General features: G+C 49.6%; 1 protein-coding gene across 3 annotated transcripts in view; it reads left to right on the forward strand.

The window, feature by feature from the left end:
- The window catches only part of LOC147679898 (actin, gamma-enteric smooth muscle-like), a 61,355-nt gene extending 39,370 nt beyond the window's left edge, over window positions 1-21,985 (forward strand). For all 3 annotated transcript variants that reach the window (XM_086943465.1, XM_086943464.1, XM_086943463.1), the window contains exon 9: window positions 21,768-21,985. In XM_086943465.1, coding sequence (XP_086799591.1) covers window positions 21,768-21,911 — 144 coding nt within the window. In that variant the 3' untranslated portion in view covers window positions 21,912-21,985. The remainder of the gene's footprint in view (window positions 1-21,767) is intronic.
- The last annotated feature ends 295 nt before the right edge of the window (window positions 21,986-22,280 follow it).

Below are 22,280 nucleotides of genomic sequence, written 5' to 3' on the forward strand. Positions count from 1 at the left end.
TGTACGTCCTGTGCTACGCAAATAGATCCGTGGCCCGGCTGGAGGATTTCGGCGCCGGGCCGGGGCTGGGAAACCTCCTACCTGTGGAGGTGGGAGAGGCTCGTCCGCGTCGCCTCTCCCTCCCAGTCCCCCTGCGCCAGTTCGATGGAGGAATTCGTGATGGCCGGACCAGGAGATACGAGGGAGGGGGTCATCTGCATCCGCCCCCTCCCTACTCGTGGCCCAGGGGACGTCACCCCAGGAAGGAGAGTATGGGAAGACCGTTTTCATGTCGGCCCATGGAGCCTCCTGTACCTTCTCGTCGGCGATTTCTTTTGGTCTATGGCTGATGGCTGGTCCCGCCCCACACGTGCTGTGTGTTTCGCCTTCCGGATGGGCGGGACCGTTGACTTGTTACATTTTGAGAACTTCCGGAGTGAACGTAATATGTTTTGTATTGTTCCTATTAGTACAGTTTACTTTAAAGAATGTTTTACTAGTTTTTCTATTTATCGTTGGTTGTGTGTTATCTTTAGCGTAATTAAATCCTAAATTATATAACAGATGCTTGGCTTCCTTGAGTCCTTTTTCTAACGGGGGATTGTCTACGCAGGCCTGTAATTGCTTTTGTTTTTCAGAGTGGGGGGGGGGGCAACAGGGAGCAATCAGTCCCAGAACTCAGACATGTCGTTGAAATTGGTCTGACGAAATCTGTGCCATCGAGCATAATCAAACGTGGTGGTTCTATCCGTCCTGTCCGTGTTAGTCTGATTTGTTTTTATCTCGCGCCTTCTCCCTTTCTGCCGACCTGTTATTTCTGTCGACCCTCCGCTCTTACCTATGTTCTGTAGAGTCGGGCATTGGGCTTTCCAGTGCCCGAGACATTTACAAAAAGCACATTGGTTTTGCCTTAAATCTGTTCGTCCTGTGCATAGTGTCGGGGGATTACTTTTGGGTCGTTGTGTCTCGGGGTTGTCCTGTCGGCACATCCCTTTACACCGTTCTCTTTTTGTGTCTAAACCTCGGCACTGTGTCGTCGTTGGCCTTTCCTTTTGCCTACCGGACGTTTGGAGGGTTGTCTGCCGTGTTTCTTTACCTACTCTGACTTCGTCTCTTTCCTTTCGTTGCGTAGCTTCTTTGCGCCACATTCCGAGACTATCGAGCATAATAGGCGTTGTCTTATTATTACAAAGGGCTATTTCTACCGTTTCTATTTTGTCTAAATCGAAGGATCCTATCAGTGGCCATTGTTTCTCTTGGTTTGCTTTGGTATACTTGTGCCATAGCTTACTATAGGCTATGGTAATTAATCCATACTTTGTGAACATTTCTTTATTAGGGGTGCCTTCCAGCGGAGCTAGATGGTCCACCTCTAATAAACGGTCCGGGCTGAACCAGCTATCCATCAGTGGGGAGAAGACAGGCATGACGGATCACAATGGGGATAATAGTCAGCACTACCTATCTTATCACTGCGTGCAAAGACTAGACAGAATATTTCTATTCTACGTTGTTTGCAGGCAGTGAATACCTCAAGAACCAATATCGGGCAATCAGTGTTTTGTCAATAAATAAAAAATAAAAAATGGTCAATGGGGAGAATAAGTAGGCCCGCAAAGGTCTGCGTCACCTACCCTTTCACTATCTGCAAAGAGGGGGACCTATTCTTTCCTGTTTGCAGACAGAGAATCTCCAGAAAACAATCCGTAACAGTTAATCAATGGGGAGGGGCAATTGATCAGTGGGGGAGAAAGATAGGCACGACGGGTGCGTTACCTATCCTTCACTGCTTGCAAAGAGAGAGAGCCGGTTGTTTCTCCGTTTGCCGACAGCGAAACTCCAAATAAATTAACAAAGAATAAATACTAGTATTTTCATCAATCATCAATCATTCCGCAATTCGTCGTGTTTACACGACCTTACCCGGACCGTATGGACAGTTTCTTGTCTTCCGAATCCAGCGCCCGATCGTCCTCTTCCCTTCGTACTCCTCGTGGCACTCCTGATGGTTCCCAGTCAGGACCGTAGATCACTCGAGAGAGGTCCGTTCGGAACCAGTGAAGTTCGGATGATCGGCTGTCAGACGAGGGTCTATCGGACAGGGTACCTTCCGATCGTTGCAGTCGTTCACTCTGTCGTCAGGACCTCTCCCACTGGATCCACGAGTCGCTGATGGGCCCCACGCTTGGGACGCCAATTGTAAAAGGGGTAACTAGACAACCAGTGACCAAAGACCCTTTAGTGTTGCCCGGCGATGTCGCCTCAATGACCCACCAATATTAATCAAATGAAGAAGCAGGCGCTGGAGACTGAAAGGCAGGAAACGAGGGTTTTAATCTCTCCGGAGGAGAACACATCAATTCGGACAGCAAGTATCGTCACGAGGTGCTCTAACCACATCTCTGAGGCCTGGCCTCTTATACGCAGGTTTATTGCTTTATTACATGAAACACATATTCGTCAATACTTTGATGTTTGGAAAAGCATCCTAGGAATCCCCGCTTCAAGCCCGTTCCCACACATTTACAGTTTAAGGCCCCCCCCCGGTCACAACAGGTGATGATTATCGTGCAGCTGGACATTCCGCCGATTCACGGAATGTGTGGGGTTGATCGGATCTCATGGGGTGAAGGGTGTTCGATCGACTTGAGGGTCCTTTGATAAGGGGAGGCTTCCTACTGTACGGGGTAATAAACAGTATCCGCAGGGCCAGGTGGTGGCTTGGGAACAAGGAAGACAGACGGGCACACAGGAAAGAGGGGGTTTGCATCAAAGGGCCTGAGACTATGAAAGGAATGAAGGGAGGTGTCGCGCTGGGAACAGGATGGGATTCTGAGGCAGATTTGCGCTGAAGAGGGGTTTATGACCCAAGGAGAGCGAGGGGGTTGTCAGTGTGCGGGGGATGCCTGCGAGGCTAAGAAAGAGAGTGAGAGACGCGCTGGCTATCAGCGAGGGGCAGAGGGGCCATGGTGCGCGAAATGGCTGCCGCTTACGCGCAAGGCATGTGAAAGCGGGAGTGATTAGTGCGTGGGGGTGCTTGTGAGGGCGAAGAGCCGTGCTGGGGGCCAGGGGTGTGCAGAGGGTGGTTCTGATCAAGGTAGCTTAAGTGGTGAGTATGTGCGACAAGGAGTGTGGCATCGGGGCAAAGGGCAAGATGGCGCAGCCGATGTTCACCAAATCGTAACGATTTTCCACACCACAGCCACTACCACTGACGCCAGGCAACAGCATGGGTCCAACGTGGAAGAGTTGGAGTGAGGATTTCGAAGACTATATGATAGGCTCCCTGGTGCAGGACCCCAAGCAAAAACTAGTGGCGCTGAGGAACCTAATAAGTCCAGACATTGCGCAAATCATCAAAGAACTACCCAACGCAGCGACCGTCATCTATGATGAAGTAAAAACCGCGCTGGATCGACGATTTCTCCACAAACGCAACGTGGATTACGAAAGACACACATTTAATCTAGCAACTCAAGAAAAGGATGAATGCATGAGTGACTTCATCATGCGTATAAGGAGGCTAGCACGATACTGTGACTTTGACAACTTCAAGACGGAAGATGCACTGAGGCTCCGCATCATTGATGGATGTCATTCCGAGACTCTCCGTCGGAGGCTTCTAAAGAAACCCTACACCTTAGAAGAAATCGAGGAGCTCACCCGGATAAATGATCAAGCGGAAGATTATGCCAAACGAATGGGAACACACAAATCTGACCAGAAAGACCATGCCCTGCGAGTCCAGACACACAGATCATCTAAATCGACCAAACCAACATCTAGATCCCGCAAGTCTCATAGCTCCCGAAAGACGTCCTCCAAAGGAAGCTCACGACACTCCAGGTCTGCCAAATCAGCGCCCACCTGCTACAGATGTGGTCAAGAATACCCACACTCAGGACAATGTCCAGCAATTGGTCAGCGGTGCCATCGCTGCGGGAGAGACAATCACTTCGAGATAGCATGTCAAGCCAAGCAGTCAACACACAGATCATCGACCAAGGGCCGTGACACACGTCACCACGCGAGAGCCATAAAGGGGAGGGAAGGACGTTCCTCCAGCTCATCAAACTCCAGCGCTCAGTCAGCATACTCTAGTCAGTCAAGAAGTCGTTCTGAGAGCATTCACCGAACCAGGCACCAAACAGAATCCTACCGGTCACGCAGAGACACATCGAGTGAGTCATCCTCATCACGCACCCCAACGTCTCAGGACAGCAATGAGTACACCTGCATGGTATCGGATCCTGACCGCCTTAAAAGATACCCGAAGCTGGACATCCTGATAGGAAAACATCCTGCGAAATTTGTTCTGGACTCAGGAGCTTCGCTAAACTACATCTGCGCACTTGAATACTATAACATGAAGCAAAGACCCAAACTAGAACCTGCTGCTGTCCGCATTTTTACGTGGAAGTCACGCAAACCCCTACCATGCCTAGGCCGTTTTCACACCACCCTCACATTCAAGGACCGGACGGTGGATGCGTACATCCATGTGGTAGAAGGACCAGATGTAGCAGACTGCCTACTCAGCCTACCCACGGCAGAAAGACTCAAGTTGGTAGAACTCCTCTACATGACCGAGGATGCTCCTGACATCGTAGCGAAATTCCCAAACCTCTTCAAAGGCCTCGGGAAACTAAACCACTTCAAAGTAAAACTCCACATCAATGAGAAAGTGACACCCATCGCTCAACACCACAGGAAGGTGCCATTCCACCTCCAACAAGCTGTTGATGATGAATTACAAGACCTACTCCAGACAGACATCATTGAACGCACGTCAGGACCCACTCCATGGGTATCTCCAGTTGTGGTGGTTCCTAAGAAAGGACAAGACAACAAAGTCCGACTGTGCGTCGACATGCGCGCGCCCAACACCGCCATAGAGCGGGAGCGCCATCCTGGGCCGCACATCAGTGATATGATCACGAAGCTGAATGGTGCTACTGTCTTCTCCAAACTCGACCTTAATAAAGGTTACCATCAGTTGGAGCTTCATGACAAATCGAGATACATCACAACGTTCACCACACACCAAGGCCTATTCCGTTATAAACGCCTGAATTTCGGCATCTCCTCGGCCGCCGAGATCTTCCAGGAGGCCATCAGACGGGTCATACAAGGTATTCCCAACGCCTTCAATTATAGTGACGACCTGCTAGTGTTCGGCAAAGATCAAACTGAACATGACACGGCACTGGACAGGGTCTGCCACGCGTTGTTGACCGCAAACCTGACCCTCAACGCCAGCAAATGTGAATTCCACAAGGACACCCTGAAGTTCTATGGACATATCTTTTCCAAAGAGTGGATGAGACCAGACCCTGAGAAAGTAGTGGCACTTGCGGACACCCCAACACCCCGAGATGTGAGTGACCTTCGCTCTTTCCTCGGAATGGCAAGTTATTGCGCGCGTTACATTCGCGACTACCCCACTATCAGCCACCCTCTACGTGAACTCACCCGCCAGGGCCAACCATTCGAATGGACTGAATCGTGCCAACAAGCATTTACCACCATCAAACAAGCTGTTGGGTCTGCCATAAACCTGGCATACTTTGACATGAAGAAAAAGACAGAAATCACAGTCGACGCCAGCCCGGTGGGCCTAGGCGCCATTCTGGCCCAATATCGTGAAAACTCGGATCAACGCCACATCATCGCGTATGCAAGCCGCAGCCTCACGGACACCGAAAAAGCATATTCCCAACCGGAGAAAGAAAGCCTGGCTGTGGTGTGGGCGTGCGAACACTTCCACCTTTTTGTTTACGGCAAGCACTTCACGATCATCACGGACCATCAAGCCCTCATCACTATCTTCGGAAACCCCAACGCAAAGATGCCGCCGCGCATCGAACGGTGGGGCCTGCGCCTGCAAGACTATATCTTTACAATCATCCACAAACCCGGAAAAGCTGAAAATCCAGCTGACTTCATGTCACGCCATCCACTAGCCGGGGCTCGGACTGCACTATCTGTGGCTGACGAATACCTTCACTTTGTCGTTGACACGGCTTGTCCACCCACGGTTCCTGTTGAAGCCATACGAGAAGCATCCAAGCTTGACCCACTCATACAAGCGGTAATGACTCGCATCCGCACAAACTCCTGGAGGGACGTGAAACATTCACCGCAAGACTCTGACCACTTGCATCAAGATATCGCCACGTTCCAACGCGTGCGTGACGAACTCTCCATCAGTGACCATGGCCTTCTTTTGCGAGGAGGGAGGATTGTGATCCCACTCAAATTGCGCCAAGGAGTCATCAACTTGGCACATGAGGGCCACAGAGGCATCAACGCAACCAAGAAAGCTTTGAGAGAACGTGTGTGGTTCCCCACACTTGATCACATGGTAGAAACAACCCTGAAAGACTGTATGACATGCCAGATGGTCAGTCGGGAAGAGCCCCCAGCACCATTACAAATGTCAGACCTACCGGAAGGAGTATGGCAGCAAGTAGCAGTTGATTTCTTCGGACCACTGCAATCAGGACAATATATCATCGTCATCATGGATGAATACTCACGATTCCCCTTTGCACACCTAATAACATCCACTCGAGCAACGACAGTGATTCCGGTGCTTGATGAAATCTTCGCAGCATGGGGCATTCCTCTGCGAGTAAAAACAGACAATGGACCGCCATTCAATGGCCATGAAGTCGCAAACTTTGCAACCCATCTCAACTTCAAACATAAGAAAATCACTCCATTATGGCCACAGGCAAATGGCATGGTGGAAAGATTTATGGGAACACTCAAAAAGGCGATTTAACAGACGGAACTGACTCACAGAGATGTTCAACAGACACTAAACGAAGTGCTAAGAGCATACCGAAACACACCACACAGCAACACCAACCAGTGCCCAGCCACTGTGATGCTAGGAAGGACACCTCGAACCCGATTACCCATGATGGACTCGATACCTCAACAACGACATGTCACCGTCGACCATGAGACACTAGTTGAGATAGACCGCAAAAATAAACACAAAATGAAGACATACGCGGATCAGCGTAGGCACGCCAAAGACACTAACATCCAAGAAGGAGATTGGGTGATTGTCCGAGGTGATCGGTGCGCCAAGGCAGACAGTCGATATCTCGACATTCCCTTCCAAGTTATCAAAAAGAAAGGAACCATGATCACAGCCAAGGCCGATCACAAACAGATAACGAGGAATATCTCGCACTTCAAGAGATGCAATCGGAACACCCAGCGTGAGACGTCGCCAAGTCAAACCTCAAGTGAGTCCCACAACCAAAGTGACAGCAGTGACCAACATCCTCACAGTCCTGCACGAACCAGCGAAGTCACAAGTCACCAGAGCCAAACGTCGGGGCGAGAGAAGCGTCCTCAACGTCTAAAAAGGAAACCTCGACGACTGGTTGAAGAAATGTAGTAGAAGCAAGACTTTGTGAAACAGGGGAGATGTCACGTCGTCTCGCCTGACCTGACTTTAGGACAGGACAGGCGAGCAGGAAGAAGGAACAGGAAGTGGGATACAGGAAGGGGTTTAGTTGTAAGCCAGTGCGAGGCTGGCAGGGAATAAAGTAACAAGTTCATGTCCAGCCTCCGTCTCAGTGCATTTATTTAAAACGAGTGAGATATGACAGCTGGGATGGCCATTATGCAGTAAACTGTTGTTTTTCTAGTGGAAATAAACAGTGCAGGGAGCACCTCCAAGGTGGAACATAATAACATCCTTTGTCGCTCATGTTCTAGCTTGGGAGAAGGTGTCAGAGGTGGGGCTGTCCAAATAACCTTCAAAGTCCCTACTTCCATGTCTGATAAAGGATCACTTTGTCTATACTTTTACATTTTAGGGAGACCAAGCTTGCCCTAGCATGTTGGCAGTCATGTATTTATTTGCATTTTCTAAAGTGATAACTGCAATGTTTTAGCTATTACATAGGTTTAGAGTTGCTAGTAGAGAATAGTTGTGAAAAAAATATGTATGTTATTCTGAGGGTGTGGGGAGCTGTGACATTTTGTTTACATGAGTGGGGGCACGGGCTCCAAAAGTTTGAAGATCACTGCCCTATGGTAAAGAATAGGTAAAAGTAATGATGTTTATGAACTCTTTAAAAAAATACAAATATTTTAATGTAAATTAAAAACGAAATTAATTTAGAATTATAGTGAAACTAGAACTAATAAAGTAACATGTTGCAGCAGTAACAGAAATAATTAAAATAGGATTTATGGGGGCGTGGCCAAGATGGCGGGGTGAGCGGACGCTTCCTCCCGTAGCTCCTCCGGCCCGTCTCAGCTCGAGCCCCTTTCTTGCGCTTCTCTCCCCCCGCTGATGCTCAGCGAGTGAGAGGAGTGTGGCGGAGTTCTTGGCGCACACATTGATGTTACTTTGGCCCTAATCGCCTCGGAGGAAGCACTTCAAAAGTTTGTTCAAAGATCGTGGAGCGGAGGAGAGCCTGGGAGGTGGCGCGACCTGCGGTGCTGTCCATACGCCTCGGCTGGGCCTGGTGCTGAAAGCTGACGGACCGGAGGAGATCGGACCCGCCGCGTGCCGGAGAATTGCGGGGCCCTTCGGGCTGGATCCTGACGGCACGGAAGACTTTGGAGTTGAGATCTGCCCTTTGGCCCCCCGACTAGCGACGGCGACACACTGCGCTGTGCAGGCCCCGGCCCCGTGAATGACAATCGGGGGCCTCACCGCTGGGATCGGCCCACTCGGGCCCTTCTGTGACACTGTGTGACATTGGCTGTGGAACTTCTCTGATTGCTGTGTTCCGGGGGGCACCGGCGGTGTCGCCAGTCCGGGCCGCTCTACCCGGCCCCGCCCTGCCGCCATCTTGTCCCCGAAGGACTGGGGTTGGTAGCCTCCATTGTTGCCCTTGGCTGGCGGGTGCTTGCAGTCGCCTCCGCTACTATACTAACTTCCTGCGGGACGTGCTGAAGGGGGACCCCGGCTTTGGCTCCCGATTGCCGCCGCGACTGGCTGTGCCCGGACTGGTCCGCCATTTTGTCGCTTGTGACGCAGCGCCCCTGCTTGCAGAGCGGTCCCCACATCTGGCGCTCCCCGACGACTGGGCAACCCTGAGGCGGCCGGACCTGAACCCACTAGTCCACTGCAGCGACTACGGTGACTGGGAGGGGCGGCTCAAAAAAGGGGGACCGTACCCTGCCGGATATGCTTGGCAGGGCCCAGCAGCTGCGGGACAGAACACAGCCGTCACCGGGTTCCTCCCGGGCCTCGGCGGATGCGACTGGGGGCGAGCCGCCGGTCACGAGGTCCTTTATGGAGGAACTGTTTAGCTCCCTCAAGGAAGACTTTCAAACGCTGAAGAAGGAAGTGGCCAGTGAGGTCCGTGAAGTACGCAGAGAGGTGGAGGGCCTCGGCGAGCGAGTTGAAACAGTTGAGACGGCGGCCCAGCGCCGGGATGAAGAGATAGTCCATCTTCAACAGGACGTTCTCCGCCTCCGGGAGCAATGTGTTGAGCTCCAGGCCCACTCTGAGGACCTTGAGAACAGGTCCCGGCGGAACAACATCCGGTGCATGGTGTCCCATCCGCGGACGAGGGGACCGACTTGGTGGCCTATCTGCAGTACCTGTTCCGAGAGATCCTGGGGGAAGATGCAGACTTCCCTGTCCGCATTGACAGAGCGCATAGGGTCGGTCGGCAGCGCCAGTCATCGACGCCCCCCCCGGACATTTTGGCATTCTTGCCCGACTTCCCGCTGAAAGAACGCAGCATGGCGGAGGCCCGAAAGAAGCAGCCTCTAACTTTCAGGGAGCGGTCTGTAGCGCTCTACCAAGACCTGTCCGCCATCACGCTGCAGAAGCGCAGGTCCTGCAGGATTGCCACTGACTTTCTGCGCGAGCACGAGACGCCTTACTCCTGGGGACACCCTTTCCGTCTGATCTTTAGGTGGAACGGGGTGCTGCACCAGCTGCGCTCCCTGCAAGATATCTGTGGGGTCCTGGGACTCACGGCTACAGAGGAGGACGGAGCTACACCGTCGTGGAGGCGCCCGGAGAGATGGAGCCGACGGAGATCTACGAGGAGACAGTCGCCAGCGAGTGCAGGGCGTCCTGATTCCCCTACTATCAGGGCGGTCATGGCTGATGCTTTGAGGGCGGCGGCCAGGGACTTGGCCGACTCCAACGGCGTGGCCATGACGGCCTAACTTCACTCCGGGGGGAGATGTTCTTAGCTTTCACGATGCTGGGTTTGGGGCCGGGGGCCGGGGGGGAGCGGATGGAGGTGAGTGGCTGAACGTCCACTTTGCTGTTTTCTACGGACTTGCCCGTTTTGGGGCTTGCCTGAGACAATGGGTTGTTTAAGTCTGTATTTGGCTAGTTGCCATGGGTGTGTTTTGGGAGGGTGTACAGGTTGTTTTGTTGTTGGGGGGGCCCCGTCCGATGTTGTCCATGCCCACGCTTGGCCGGCCCTGGCCTTTCCCGCGCGCCTGCCCCATGCGCCCCGCCCGCTGATCCCTTGCTTGCTGCATAGCGTTTCTGATCCCCGGGTGGAATGCCGTCCTTAAAGGTAGTGACCCTTAATGTTAAGGGTCTGAATAACCCCGTGAAGCGAAGGGCGATCCTATCATTGCTGGAGGGGACGCAGGCGGATATATGCCTCCTGCAGGAGACTCATTTGCTGTCCCGGGATTGCCATAGGCTGCGCTCTGCCAAGTTCCCCACTCAGTTCTTCTCCTCGGCGGCGAACAAGACTGCGGGAGTAGCCATTCTTTTAGCGAGCTCCTTTAGAGGAGAGGTTCTGTACAAGTATGCTGAACAGAAGGGGAGGCTCCTTGCATATCGCATGCGCCTAGGAGGAATAGCTTTTACGGTTGGCTCAGTTTATAGCCCGAATGATCACCAGGATCGTTTTTTGGACTCAGTGTTGGTAGACATCACTGCCTCTCCCGACCGCCATGTTATCCTGGGGGGTGACCTTAACATTGTTTTCGACTCTGCTATGGACAGGTCGGCGCAACGCTCCCCGCAGACGGGGGAACTTTCCCGCGCGGTGAAGGATCGGATTGTGGAGATGGATTTGCACGACCTCTGGCGCTCTATGCACCCCACTGATAGGGACTACTCTTACTTTTCCCATGCGCACCGCACCTACTCGCGGCTAGATTACCTCCTGGTGAGAGGGCCAATGTGCACTGCCACCATGGCGGCAGACATTGGGGTCCTGTCTCTGTCCGACCATGCGCCAGTTTCTGGCGTTTTCAAGTGGCCGGTGGCCTCCCCCTCTCGGGGGACATGGCGCCGTCGCGATACCCTTTTACATAAAAAGCCTGTTGTGAAGCGCATTGGGGAGGTCATACAGGATTATCTGATTCACAATGGCAACTCCGACACGTCCCAAGCAACGCAGTGGGCGGCTTTGAAGGCAGTCCTCCTGGGGGAATTTATTTCCATCTCCTCAGCCGAAAATAAGGAACAGCAACGTAAGAGGGACGAACTGACTGCGCAGGTCCGGGAGCTTGAGCAGGTCCATCGCCGCACAGGGGCTCCGAGAGTTTGGAGGCAACTGAAAGCGGCGAGGAAGCTCCTGTCGGCGCTGGATCTTGATAGGGCGGAGTATGCCGCTTTACGCCTGAAGCATGCCTTCTACTCAGGGGGGGACAGGTGCGGTAAGCTCCTAGCCCACCGGCTCCGGGTCGCACAGCAGCGGAGTGTCGTGAAGGAACTGGTGGGCACGGACGGGGTTGTTGTTTCTGGTGACGCAGAGGTGGCGGAATCCTTTCGCAGCTTCTACGATGCGCTGTATGCTGGGGAGCCCTCCTCTCTGCGAGACGCCGAGGACTATTTGGAGTCAGTGGCCCTCCCGGTGCTGGATCCCGCCCAGGCGGACCATCTGGAGAGGGACATCCATGTTGAAGAAGTGATCTCCGCCATAGCGCGACTGAAGCACGGTAAGGCCCCGGGCCCGGATGGCTACACATCCTTGTTTTATAAGACCTTTTGCACCGCTGTGGCCCCAATTCTGGCTCGACTGTTTAATTCATTCTCCGAGCCTGGCGCCATCCCACCGGACCTCCTGAACGCAACGGTGTCGGTCATCCCGAAACCCGGGAAAGACCGGGCCTTGTGTGGTTCGTACAGGCCCATCTCGCTCTTAAATGTCGACCTCAAGTTATATACGGGGATTCTAGCGTCCAGGCTTGGTCTACACCTACCAGGACTGGTGGAGGCGGACCAGGCTGGCTTCGTACCCGGTAGACAGACGGTTGACAACACCAAGAGGGTGACGCATGTCCTAGAGAAGGCCTCGCGGATCCCGGGGGAGCGGATGCTGCTATCAGTTGATGCGGAGAAGGCCTTCAACAGAGTTCATTGGCCGTACCTTGAGCTGGTTCTCAGGAAACTGGGTATCGGTGAGAAGTTCCGCACCATGGTCTTCAACTGTTACAAACGTCCTTCGGCGTCGGTGCGGGTCAATGGGTGTAGCTCCGGTAGTTTTGCCATCGAACGCGGTACGAGGCAGGGCTGCCCCCTCTCGCCGCTTCTGTTTGCCCTCTACATGGAGCCGTTTGCTCAGAGGATTCGCAACAACCCGGACGCTATTGGGGTCAGGATGGGCCAGTATGTCCACACGGTCAGCCTCTACGCGGACGATGTCCTGCTAACCCTAGATGACCCCAGGAGGTCGCTCCCTGCTTGCGTCCAGGAACTGGACGCCTTTGCGCGTGTGGCCGGCTTCAAAATGAATATGAGCAAGTCGGTGGCGTTGGATGTGTCCCTGGCGGCGGATACCAGGAGGGACCTTCAGCGCCTTTTCCCCATGCAGTGGTCCTCGTCTACGGTGCCATACCTGGGGATCCTGCTGGCGCCCACACTGCCTGAGATGGTGGCGGCCAATTACTCTTCCCTCGGCAGGAAGATCAAGGAGGAACTTGGCCGCTGGAGCAAGGGCCTTTTGTCTTGGCTGGGTCGCATCGCGGCGGTTAAGATGACGGTGCTGCCCCAGATTCTATACCTCTTTCGCGCTCTGCCTCTCCAGCCCCCCGTGGGTTGGTTAAGACAAACGCAGGCTGACATCTCCCGCTTCGTCTGGCAAGGCCGTAAGCCGCGGATGAAGAGGGTCCTCTCCACGCTTGCTCCGGAGGCGGGGGGTCTTGGTATCCCGGACCTCCGTAAATATTTTCAGGCGGCGCAGCTGCGATACTTGGTGGAGTGGAGCAGGTGGGAGTCCGACAAACACTGGCTTTTTCAAGACCAGGCGGTGGCGGGCCGCACCCTCCAAGAGGTTCCGTTCTTACGCCGCGCGCATCGCCCTGCTAATCTCTACGCCTCTTTTGTTACGCGGGTCCCCCTGAGGGTGTGGGATGCGGTTTGCGGGGCTCATGACCTGACCACCTTCCCCTCGCCGTTCACACCCATAGTGGGTAACCCGGACTTCTCCCCAGGGATGGAGCCGGGAGCCTTCTCCCATTGGGTGAGAGCGGGCTGTAGGGCGCTTTCCAGATCTACGGGCCGGAAGGCGTGATTCCTTTTCAACAACTTCGGCAGGAATTTGGCCTGGCGGAGATGGACAGGCTGCGCTATATGCAGGTCCGACACTGGGCCCTCCAACCCCAGGTGCGCGACACCGCTGCTCGCCAAATCACACCGTATGAGCGGTGGTTGGTGACTCGGACCTCGGATGCCAAGCTGATTACCGATTTGTATAAATTCCTTCAGCCCCCGACGTTCCACTATCATAACCCGGGGAGGGAGCGCTGGCACAGAGAACTGGGTAGGACACTCAGCCATAAGGAGTGGGACAAAATTGCATATAGAGCGCGGCATTCCGCATATCACACGGGACTTACGGAGACCTTTACTAAGGTGTCTACTTATTGGTACTATACCCCGGAGAGACTGTATGAAATGCGTAGACACACTGACAAGGGGTGCTGGCGGGGATGCGGACAGGAAGGTACCCTCTCACACATTCTTTGGGCCTGCCCAGTGCTGACCGCTTATTGGAAGGAGGTTTTGGATGAGGTGGATAAGCACTTTGAGATTGAGCTGCCGCGCTTCCCAGCGTATGTTTTGTTAGGCCTTCCCAATGATCTAATGTATCCGTTGAAGTCCCGCAGGGGTAGACAGATTGCAATTGCGCTGGGCTCAGCGGTCCAGAACATTCTTATCCACTGGCGCACCACCACTGTCCCCTCCATTACGGGTTGGCTGCACAGGCTCTGGCAGGTGTTGGGAATGGAGAAGATGTCGCTTACGGTGGCTGGGGATGTAGATCAATTTGAGGAGATATGGCAACCCTTCCTAGCACTACTGTCCACAGAATTCCGGTAGCTCACCTGCCCGAGGTACCTTCGACTTCTTAGGCTGACGCCACCGGCGACCCCGGTGGATTAGACTGCACGGGGGACATGTTCTTGGGGGATGGGGTGTGGGCTGATTGGGGCGGGTTATCCTAGTACGGGGCCATTGGACGGGGGAGTTGGGGTGTTGTTTTCTTTCTTCTTTCTATTGGGGGGGGGGATCGGAGGGACTGGGCTGTGCCTTGATGAGTCGCTGATGGCTATCCGCGATCGGCTTTAGCTGGGATGTTGAGGTGCACGCGAGGGTCACATAGATTGCTTATTTGCCTCACATTTGCTGTATTTTTCTTCTGGACTACTGGACTACTTTTCGCCAACGCTCCTGAGATGCACTTCTTCCTTTATTGTGCTGTATGTAACCTTAACCTCCTATTCCCCTCCCCCATGTTTTTTTTTTGTCTTAATAAAAATGCTTTAAACCTAAAATAGGATTTATAAATGTCTTTAATAAAAAAAAATGTTTTAAACCTGCCTTTCATTTTACAGCCTTCTAGCCCACAGCCAAAGGTATACCAGTTGTCAAAGGCCCTGAATCCGAGTTATAGGCCCAAGCCACAGATGAGGGCCTATAACGGGGGAGAGGTTCTTTAACAACCAGTATAGCCCAAGGCAAAAGAGCTAGAAGACCACTAGAAAATTCCATCCACTGAGGGTAAAATGTTCTAAATTAAAAAGGCGGAAACAGATAGACAAGCATTGGCATGGCGGAGCAGAAGGCTTATACCAGTCATTGTTAGCCCTGAGCCACTATATTGTCTTCAGTGGAGCTCCCAACATTCTAATTTTCTAACAATATTTAGCTGATAGTCATCACATTTAATTTATGTTTTGTGTTATTTCATTTTTAAAAAAATATTAAGATAGTAACTTTCATTCAAATTCAATTTTTTCAGTGTGTGTATATTTATATATATGTGTGTGTGTGTATATATATATATATATATGTCCAAAAACGTAGCTCAGGGCTTTGAAGCCGCACACCGCTGAAAGTTTGGTCACAAACCTTTATTTGCAAGCACATTGTATCCCCTCCAGTTATTGTATCCTTCGGCCTGACGCGTTTCGATGCCTTTGTGCATCTCTTCAGAGGCCAGCACAGGGAAAGATTCTTTCGCCGCTCCACTCCCACTGCAATGCTGCATGTATTAGCCTCCGGTGTGCTGTGATTGTCATGTTCTTTTCACAACTGCATGCTGGGAAGTGGAGTCTTTGTAGGCAGTATTAACCCTCCAATGGGTCCCGACCCTGTGCCTCAATTTCGGATTATTTGATTAGCCCTCCAATGGGCCCGAGACGGTGTACAGTGTGCTTAAATCCTGCTACTTCCAGCGCCAATACAGACGGGACGTTACCCCCCCTGCTGGTCCTTTCTTCGGTTCTCAGAGGTGCGTCGCTTCCACGGTCGGAGCAGCCGTGTAAACATGTCCAAAAACGTAGCTCAGGGCTTTGAAGCCGCACACCGCTGAAAGTTTGCGCAAGCACATTGTATCCCCTCCAGTTATTGTATCCTTCGGCCTGACGCGTGATGCTGCATTGATTAGCCTCCGATGTGCTGTGATTGTCACGTTCTTTTCACAATTCTCAATTTCGGAAGCGACGCACCTCTGAGAACTGAAGAAAGGACCAGCAGGGGGGTAACGTCCCGTCTGTATTGGCGCTGGAAGTAGCAGGATTTAAGCACACTGTACACCGTCTGGGGCCCATTGGAGGGCTAATCAAATAATCTGAAATTGAGGCACAGGATCGGGACCCATTGGAGGGTTAATACTGCCTACAAAGACTCCACTTCCCAGCATGCAGTTGTGAAAAGAACGTGACAATCACAGCACACCGGAGGCTAATAAATGCAGCATTGCAGTGGGAGTGGAGCGGCGAAAGAATCTTTCCCTGTGCTGGCCTCTGAAGAGATGCACAAAGGCATCGAAACGCGTCAGGCCGAAGGATACAATAACTGGAGGGGATACAATGTGCTTGCAAATAAAGGTTTGTGACCAAACTTTCAGCGGTGTGCGGCTTCAAAGCACTGAGCTACGTTTTTGGACACATATATATATATATATATATATATATATATATATATATATATATATATATATATATATATATATATATATATATATATATATATATATATATATATTGAAGCTCAAAAACCGGCACAGAGCACTCACGGGACATTTATTGTTTTTATTCTGAGCAAATGCATTTCGGACCTTCGCATTCTTCAGTGCTCATTCAAACTGCTTTTAAACTGACACATGTTTAAATAACTTTAAAGATGATACCATTGGTGCAACTTCGAAATGACAAGCAACAAAGGACTGTGAAAGTGTATATATATATGTGTATATATATATATGTATATATATATATATATATATATATATGCACGCAAATTCGCCACAAAAAACTGAAGCAGCCGCCTCAGTCCTGGAATCAAAATGACGAAAGACGAAAGATACTTAATGCCACCAACAAGTCGAAAGAAATTTTCAGGATTGTGACGGAGTTGTGCAATGATGAGAGAACCTCTCCCCCGGTTGTCCCTTCACAATTGCTCTGCAATTCGCTGAATGACTATTTTAATGACAAAATAGTGCTGATTAAGGACACTTTATCCAAACTTCCAGTTTGTGCCCCGATAGACGACACTTTTTTAAACCCTCTTACCCTGCATTCCTTTCCCTTAATCACTCACCAAACCCTTCAAGACTTACTCACTAGAGTTAAATCAGGATCTCCTCAGGATGCCTGCCCTCCCCAAGTAATGAGAGAAATTGGTCGGGCGCTCCCAAATAGCCTGATTCCACTGCTCAATAACTCCCTCGTGTCAGGAAGTGTCCCTAATAGTTTTAAACAGGCCTTATTGATTCCTTTGAAAAAAAAACCTGGCATTGATTCCTCAGACCTCTCTAATTACAGACCAATATCGTTACTGCCTTACTTATCCAAAATATTGGAGGCGCATGTAACCAACTGCCTATCAAGTTTTGTGGAGGCTTCCGGGTATTTACAACCCAACCAGGCAGGCTTCCGGCCTGGTCACTCCACTGAGGCAGTGATATTGGCCGTTCAGAATACTCTAAGGTCTAATGCAGACAGGGACTTACACCAGGCTTTGGTGTTACTGGACCTGTCTGCGGCGTTCGACACGGTTGACTACACCATCTTGGTCAACCGTGTCGAACAGGCCGGTCTTCGAGACTCGGCCTTGGCCTGGCTCAAGTCTTTTATTTCTGGACGTACTCAATCGGTTCGACTAGGTTCCTTCACAGCCCCTAAAAAAATCTCCTTCTGTGGGGTCCCTCAAGGATCTTCCTTGTCCCCTTTATTATTTAATTTGTACATGCGCCCACTGTTATTCTCTCTACGAGAGTTCAAGGTCGATGTCTATAACTATGCAGACGACCTGCAGTTGGTTTTTGTGCTAAACTCCCACAATGCTGCCGAGGAATTTCGAGCCACCATGTCTTTTATCCAGAGGTGGATGTCTCTAAACCACCTTAAGTTAAATCCGGGAAAAACGGAGCTCATTCTACCTGGGAAGAGTGAGATCAGCTGGAGTCCTAGTTTCTGGCCATCGGACATGGGCTCGCCCCCAAAAAAATCCCGTACAGTGAAAAGTTTGGGAGTGACTCTTAGTGAGGACCTTACCTTGGTGAGCCAAGTCGGAACTGTGGTCTCCTCGGGGTTTTTTCAATTGAGGAAGATTAGAAAAATAGCACATCTTCTTACAGGCCTGGCTTTAATTCAGACAGTCAGTGCTCTAGTCCTGTCCCATATTGATTTCTCCAATGGCCTCTACTTGGGGGCGCCTATTGGCCAACTTAAAAGATTGCAGTACTTGCAAAATCAAGCTGCGAGACTTATCTGCAAAGTACCTAAGTGGGAATCAATCAGACATGGACTAGAGACCTTGCACTGGCTGCCTGTGGAACAGAGAGCCACTTTCAAGGTGGGTTGCATTGTGTTCAAGGCTCTGAAGGGCAAGGGCCCTATGTTCCTTAGATCACTACTGCGCAAATATACACCTTCGCGCAGTCTGAGATCAATCCACAAAGATCTACTCGAGGTCCCTCGTTTCAAAAAGAAACGTCAAGGAGGCAGCAGTTTTCAATTTTTAGCCTCCTCATTGTGGAATTCCCTCCCCTTGACCCTGCGACATAGCAAGGATCTCCTTGCTTTTAGGAAGGCATTTAAAACTCTTCTTTTTTCCCAGGCCTACTGCAAAAAATAATTGTATTTCTTTTATGCACTGTTATGTTTGATTCTCTCACCAGCGCCAAGAAGCCCCAGGGCGTATGCGCGCTTAACAAATAATAAATAACATAACATAACATATATATATTTACACAAACACACTTTTTTTCTTCTTTTCTGGTATGCATTCTCCCAGTCTCCATAGTGTTCTGTGGGAGGGGTTCACAGTACCTCAAAGTAGCCTTGCATGGTACATGGCTTGTTCAAAGTCTGGCTAAAGTAGATTTATTACTGTTTTGTGACCATTTTTGCTGTCAATTTAGAAGTGTAGTTTATTTATAGCAATACCCTTAATCTTTTGTGGATGGGTGTTTGAAGTAGTCTATCTCTCCCATTTATAAGTAAGTATTCCCCAGCCACTCCCCCTTATCTCTCCCACATTTACTACTGAATCGTATAGTTACACATGCAGAGATTTCTACACAGAAAAAGATAGGCCTCTGGGAACACTTCCTATACCTGGCAACCTGCCACCCCTCTAAAACACAATCATACTGGTTGCCCTGGATACAGGAGAAAAGTGAAGTTAGTTAATGTCCTTCAACTGGAGTAGGCGGGGAGGGTGTTTGTTTGTGTATGTGTGTGTGTGTGCATGTGTGTACACACACGTACGTGGTGTCAAATGTTAGAAGAGAGGGGTGTCAAGATTGAATGAATAGTTCAAGTATATGCATTGGAAATGACTATCTACAATCGTGCCATAGATTACACCTCGATTTTGAGGCAATACTGCCTAGACATTATCTAATACTTTAATAGAATTACTCTAATGCAAGCACCATGCATTAGATAATATAGACCATATCAAATAATCTAGATGTTATATCCTAGGAGCATACATGTGCATTTAGTCGACAACCCTTGTACTAAAAGATAGCGTATACACTACCACTGCTCTTGCAGAAGATACCATATAGATCACCCCTTCTAGACCACTCTTGCTCTAGTAGAAGATACTTCTTCTACACATCTTTGACTTCGGATTGCTTATCCTTACCACATCTCCTCTCCTGGACTTAACCTATTGTATTATAAGATCTTTTTTGGCCATACTTCCTGTGTTAACAAATGACTACTAGACCACACATCCTGCAGTCAAAGATACCTCCTAGGCCACACATCTTGTTAAGGAAGATACCTCTAGATCACAGTTTGTATAGAATAATAAACCTCCTAGACTGCACCTCTTTTGTTATAAGACATTCCCTTCACAAGACATTTTGCTAGACCAGCGGCTCTTAACTTGTGGTCTATGGACACTGGGGTCCAAAACACCTACTTAAGTGATATGCAAATGTTTATAAAATTCAATATTATTAGCAGATTAATCAGGTACAGATGTATAAAAAAGAAACATTAAACGCTCTGTAAATGTGCAGGAATTTGAACTTGGATGATAAAACCTAAAATGGTATCTATATCTTGACTCATGGGAGCAGTACAAGTACAGCAAACTGAATTTAGAATGAACGAAAAGAGAGCATGCTTTAGGCGCAAAGAAGACAAAGTGATATGCTAGAGTCTACCATATTGCTTTGTCTTTTAGAAATAAAACCTACATTTTGAAAAGCTCCAACCTTCCCATTAACCCATTTGTTGCGCCCGTCGCCAACGGCCATCGCGAGCATTACCTCTGTAGTGCTGTGCACGTCTGTTGGCCGACGCGGCCTCGCCCACTCAATGGAACGCCCCACCGGTTCAGGCGTTAAAATTTAGATTTTCAATTGTTTTTTCAATGGTGAGTTAATAAAATATTTTATAATTTGTATGTTGGTGTATGCTTGTTCCTGTATTTTTGTGTATTGTTTTGAGGATCACACCATAGTAATTGCTCAGTCGGCATGCCCGGCTTCCAGCAGTAATACACTAGCAGCCTGATTCATCAAAGGTAATTGCGCTTGCAAAGGGCCAGATTCTGAGAATCTGGCCCTTTGCGAGTGCGATTTTGGCATTTGGGATTCATCATCCCAAATGCAAAAATCGGTAATAGCGAATTCGCAAATTTGCGAGGAATTACATTTAAGGAATCTCTATTTGAGATTCCTTAAATGCAATTCATCATCCATTTTCAAATTGCGAAATCGCAATTTAGGGCCGCTATTTACAGCGAGGTCAAACCTCTTGGTAAATTGCAAAAACTCAAAAAAATGCTTTTAAAAGCATTTTTCTGAGTTGCATGTTGCACACACACATGTCCTTTGGACATGTGTGTGCGCAACACCTGTTTAAATTAGCATTTAAGGGGTGCTACAGGGTGTCCTCTGGACACCCCTGGCACCCTTTAAATCGCTATCTTATTTGCGATTAGCTAATTGCTAATCGCAAATAAGGAATATTCCCCATTCATTCCTATGGGCCTTTTGGCCCATAGGAATGAATGGGGAGTTATTCCTTATTTGCGATTAGAAATTTGCTAATGGCAAATAAGGAATAAGTAGGAATCGCATTTTTTTTTGGCTATTCCTACATGAATCCCGTTTTGCGAGCCTGTAATAGCGATTCCTTATGAATCGCTATTAGAGACTCGCAAAACGGGTCTTTCATGAATCAGGCTGTAGGTGTCCACAGAAGTCAAAAGGTTAAGAATCACTGTCCTAGATCACAACTTGTGCACTTGAAAATACCTTCTGTACCACACGTCCAGCTTTAGAAGTTATATCCAGATTGTGCTTGTAGTTCACACTTTCTAGTATATACTCTTCTTGCATTTGAGGATTATTTTCACTTCACTCCTACAGCACTAGAGAATGGCTCCTAGACCTCCTGCACTATAAAACCCCTTCTAAAATAGTTCGCCTACCCTAGAAGGTACAACGTAACCCAACATACCAATCGCTAGAAGATACTGTACAGACCACAATTCCATTTCAAGATACCTCTGCCACTAGAACACACCATCTTAATATAAACTTCGAATTTGATAACAAGGGGCCAACATTTGGACACAATGGTGGGACCAAATGACAGGTGTCTACTGGACTTGTTACTGTCTCTGCTCCCGCACTAACGACCTCTGAAAGACCAGAAGCTTATAAAGTAGCTCAAGATTTCCCATAAGGCTTGTCTGCCTTTGTTGATGGTAAACTGTAATACAAGTGATTGGAAACCTACATAAAGGCTTTAGCATTATAGATTCCATAAAGATTTATGTATAACATACATTTATAGCACCCTAGATCACAACCCTTTATTTGTCTTCTTCCCTGCAGATAATTGCACCCCCGGAGAGAAAGTACTCGGTATGGATCGGAGGGTCTATCCTAGCCTCCCTCTCCACCTTCCAGCAGATGTGGATCAGCAAACCAGAGTACGACGAGGCGGGACCCTCCATTGTGCACAGGAAGTGCTTCTAAGACCCACCACTACATCTTGGAATGACTCTTCTCTCCGTCTGTAACCTTACAAACATTAAACTTGCAAAATACAAGCGTGCATTCATAGCTGTGTTCTAGGTCTACAAGCTCATGGCTGATTAGTGCTGCACCTAAAACTACACCCAGTCAAATGACCCAAAAATGTTCCGCCATATTGCCTTTTGGCAGGGTCGTGCTAGGACAGTGCCACATCACCTTAACAGATGCATACATTTATAGAAAGCAACTGCTGAAAAAGTGTGGCCAATGATGAATTTAGAAATCCTACCATCACAAGGACAAGTACACTTATGATTATTTAGCAACAAAGCACAACCAAAAATAGACACCAGCGAGATCTGTAAGAGG

This window comes from Lissotriton vulgaris, chromosome 11 (genome assembly GCF_964263255.1).
Source record: "Lissotriton vulgaris chromosome 11, aLisVul1.2, whole genome shotgun sequence".
In the NCBI taxonomy this organism is placed as follows: domain Eukaryota; kingdom Metazoa; phylum Chordata; class Amphibia; order Caudata; family Salamandridae; genus Lissotriton; species Lissotriton vulgaris.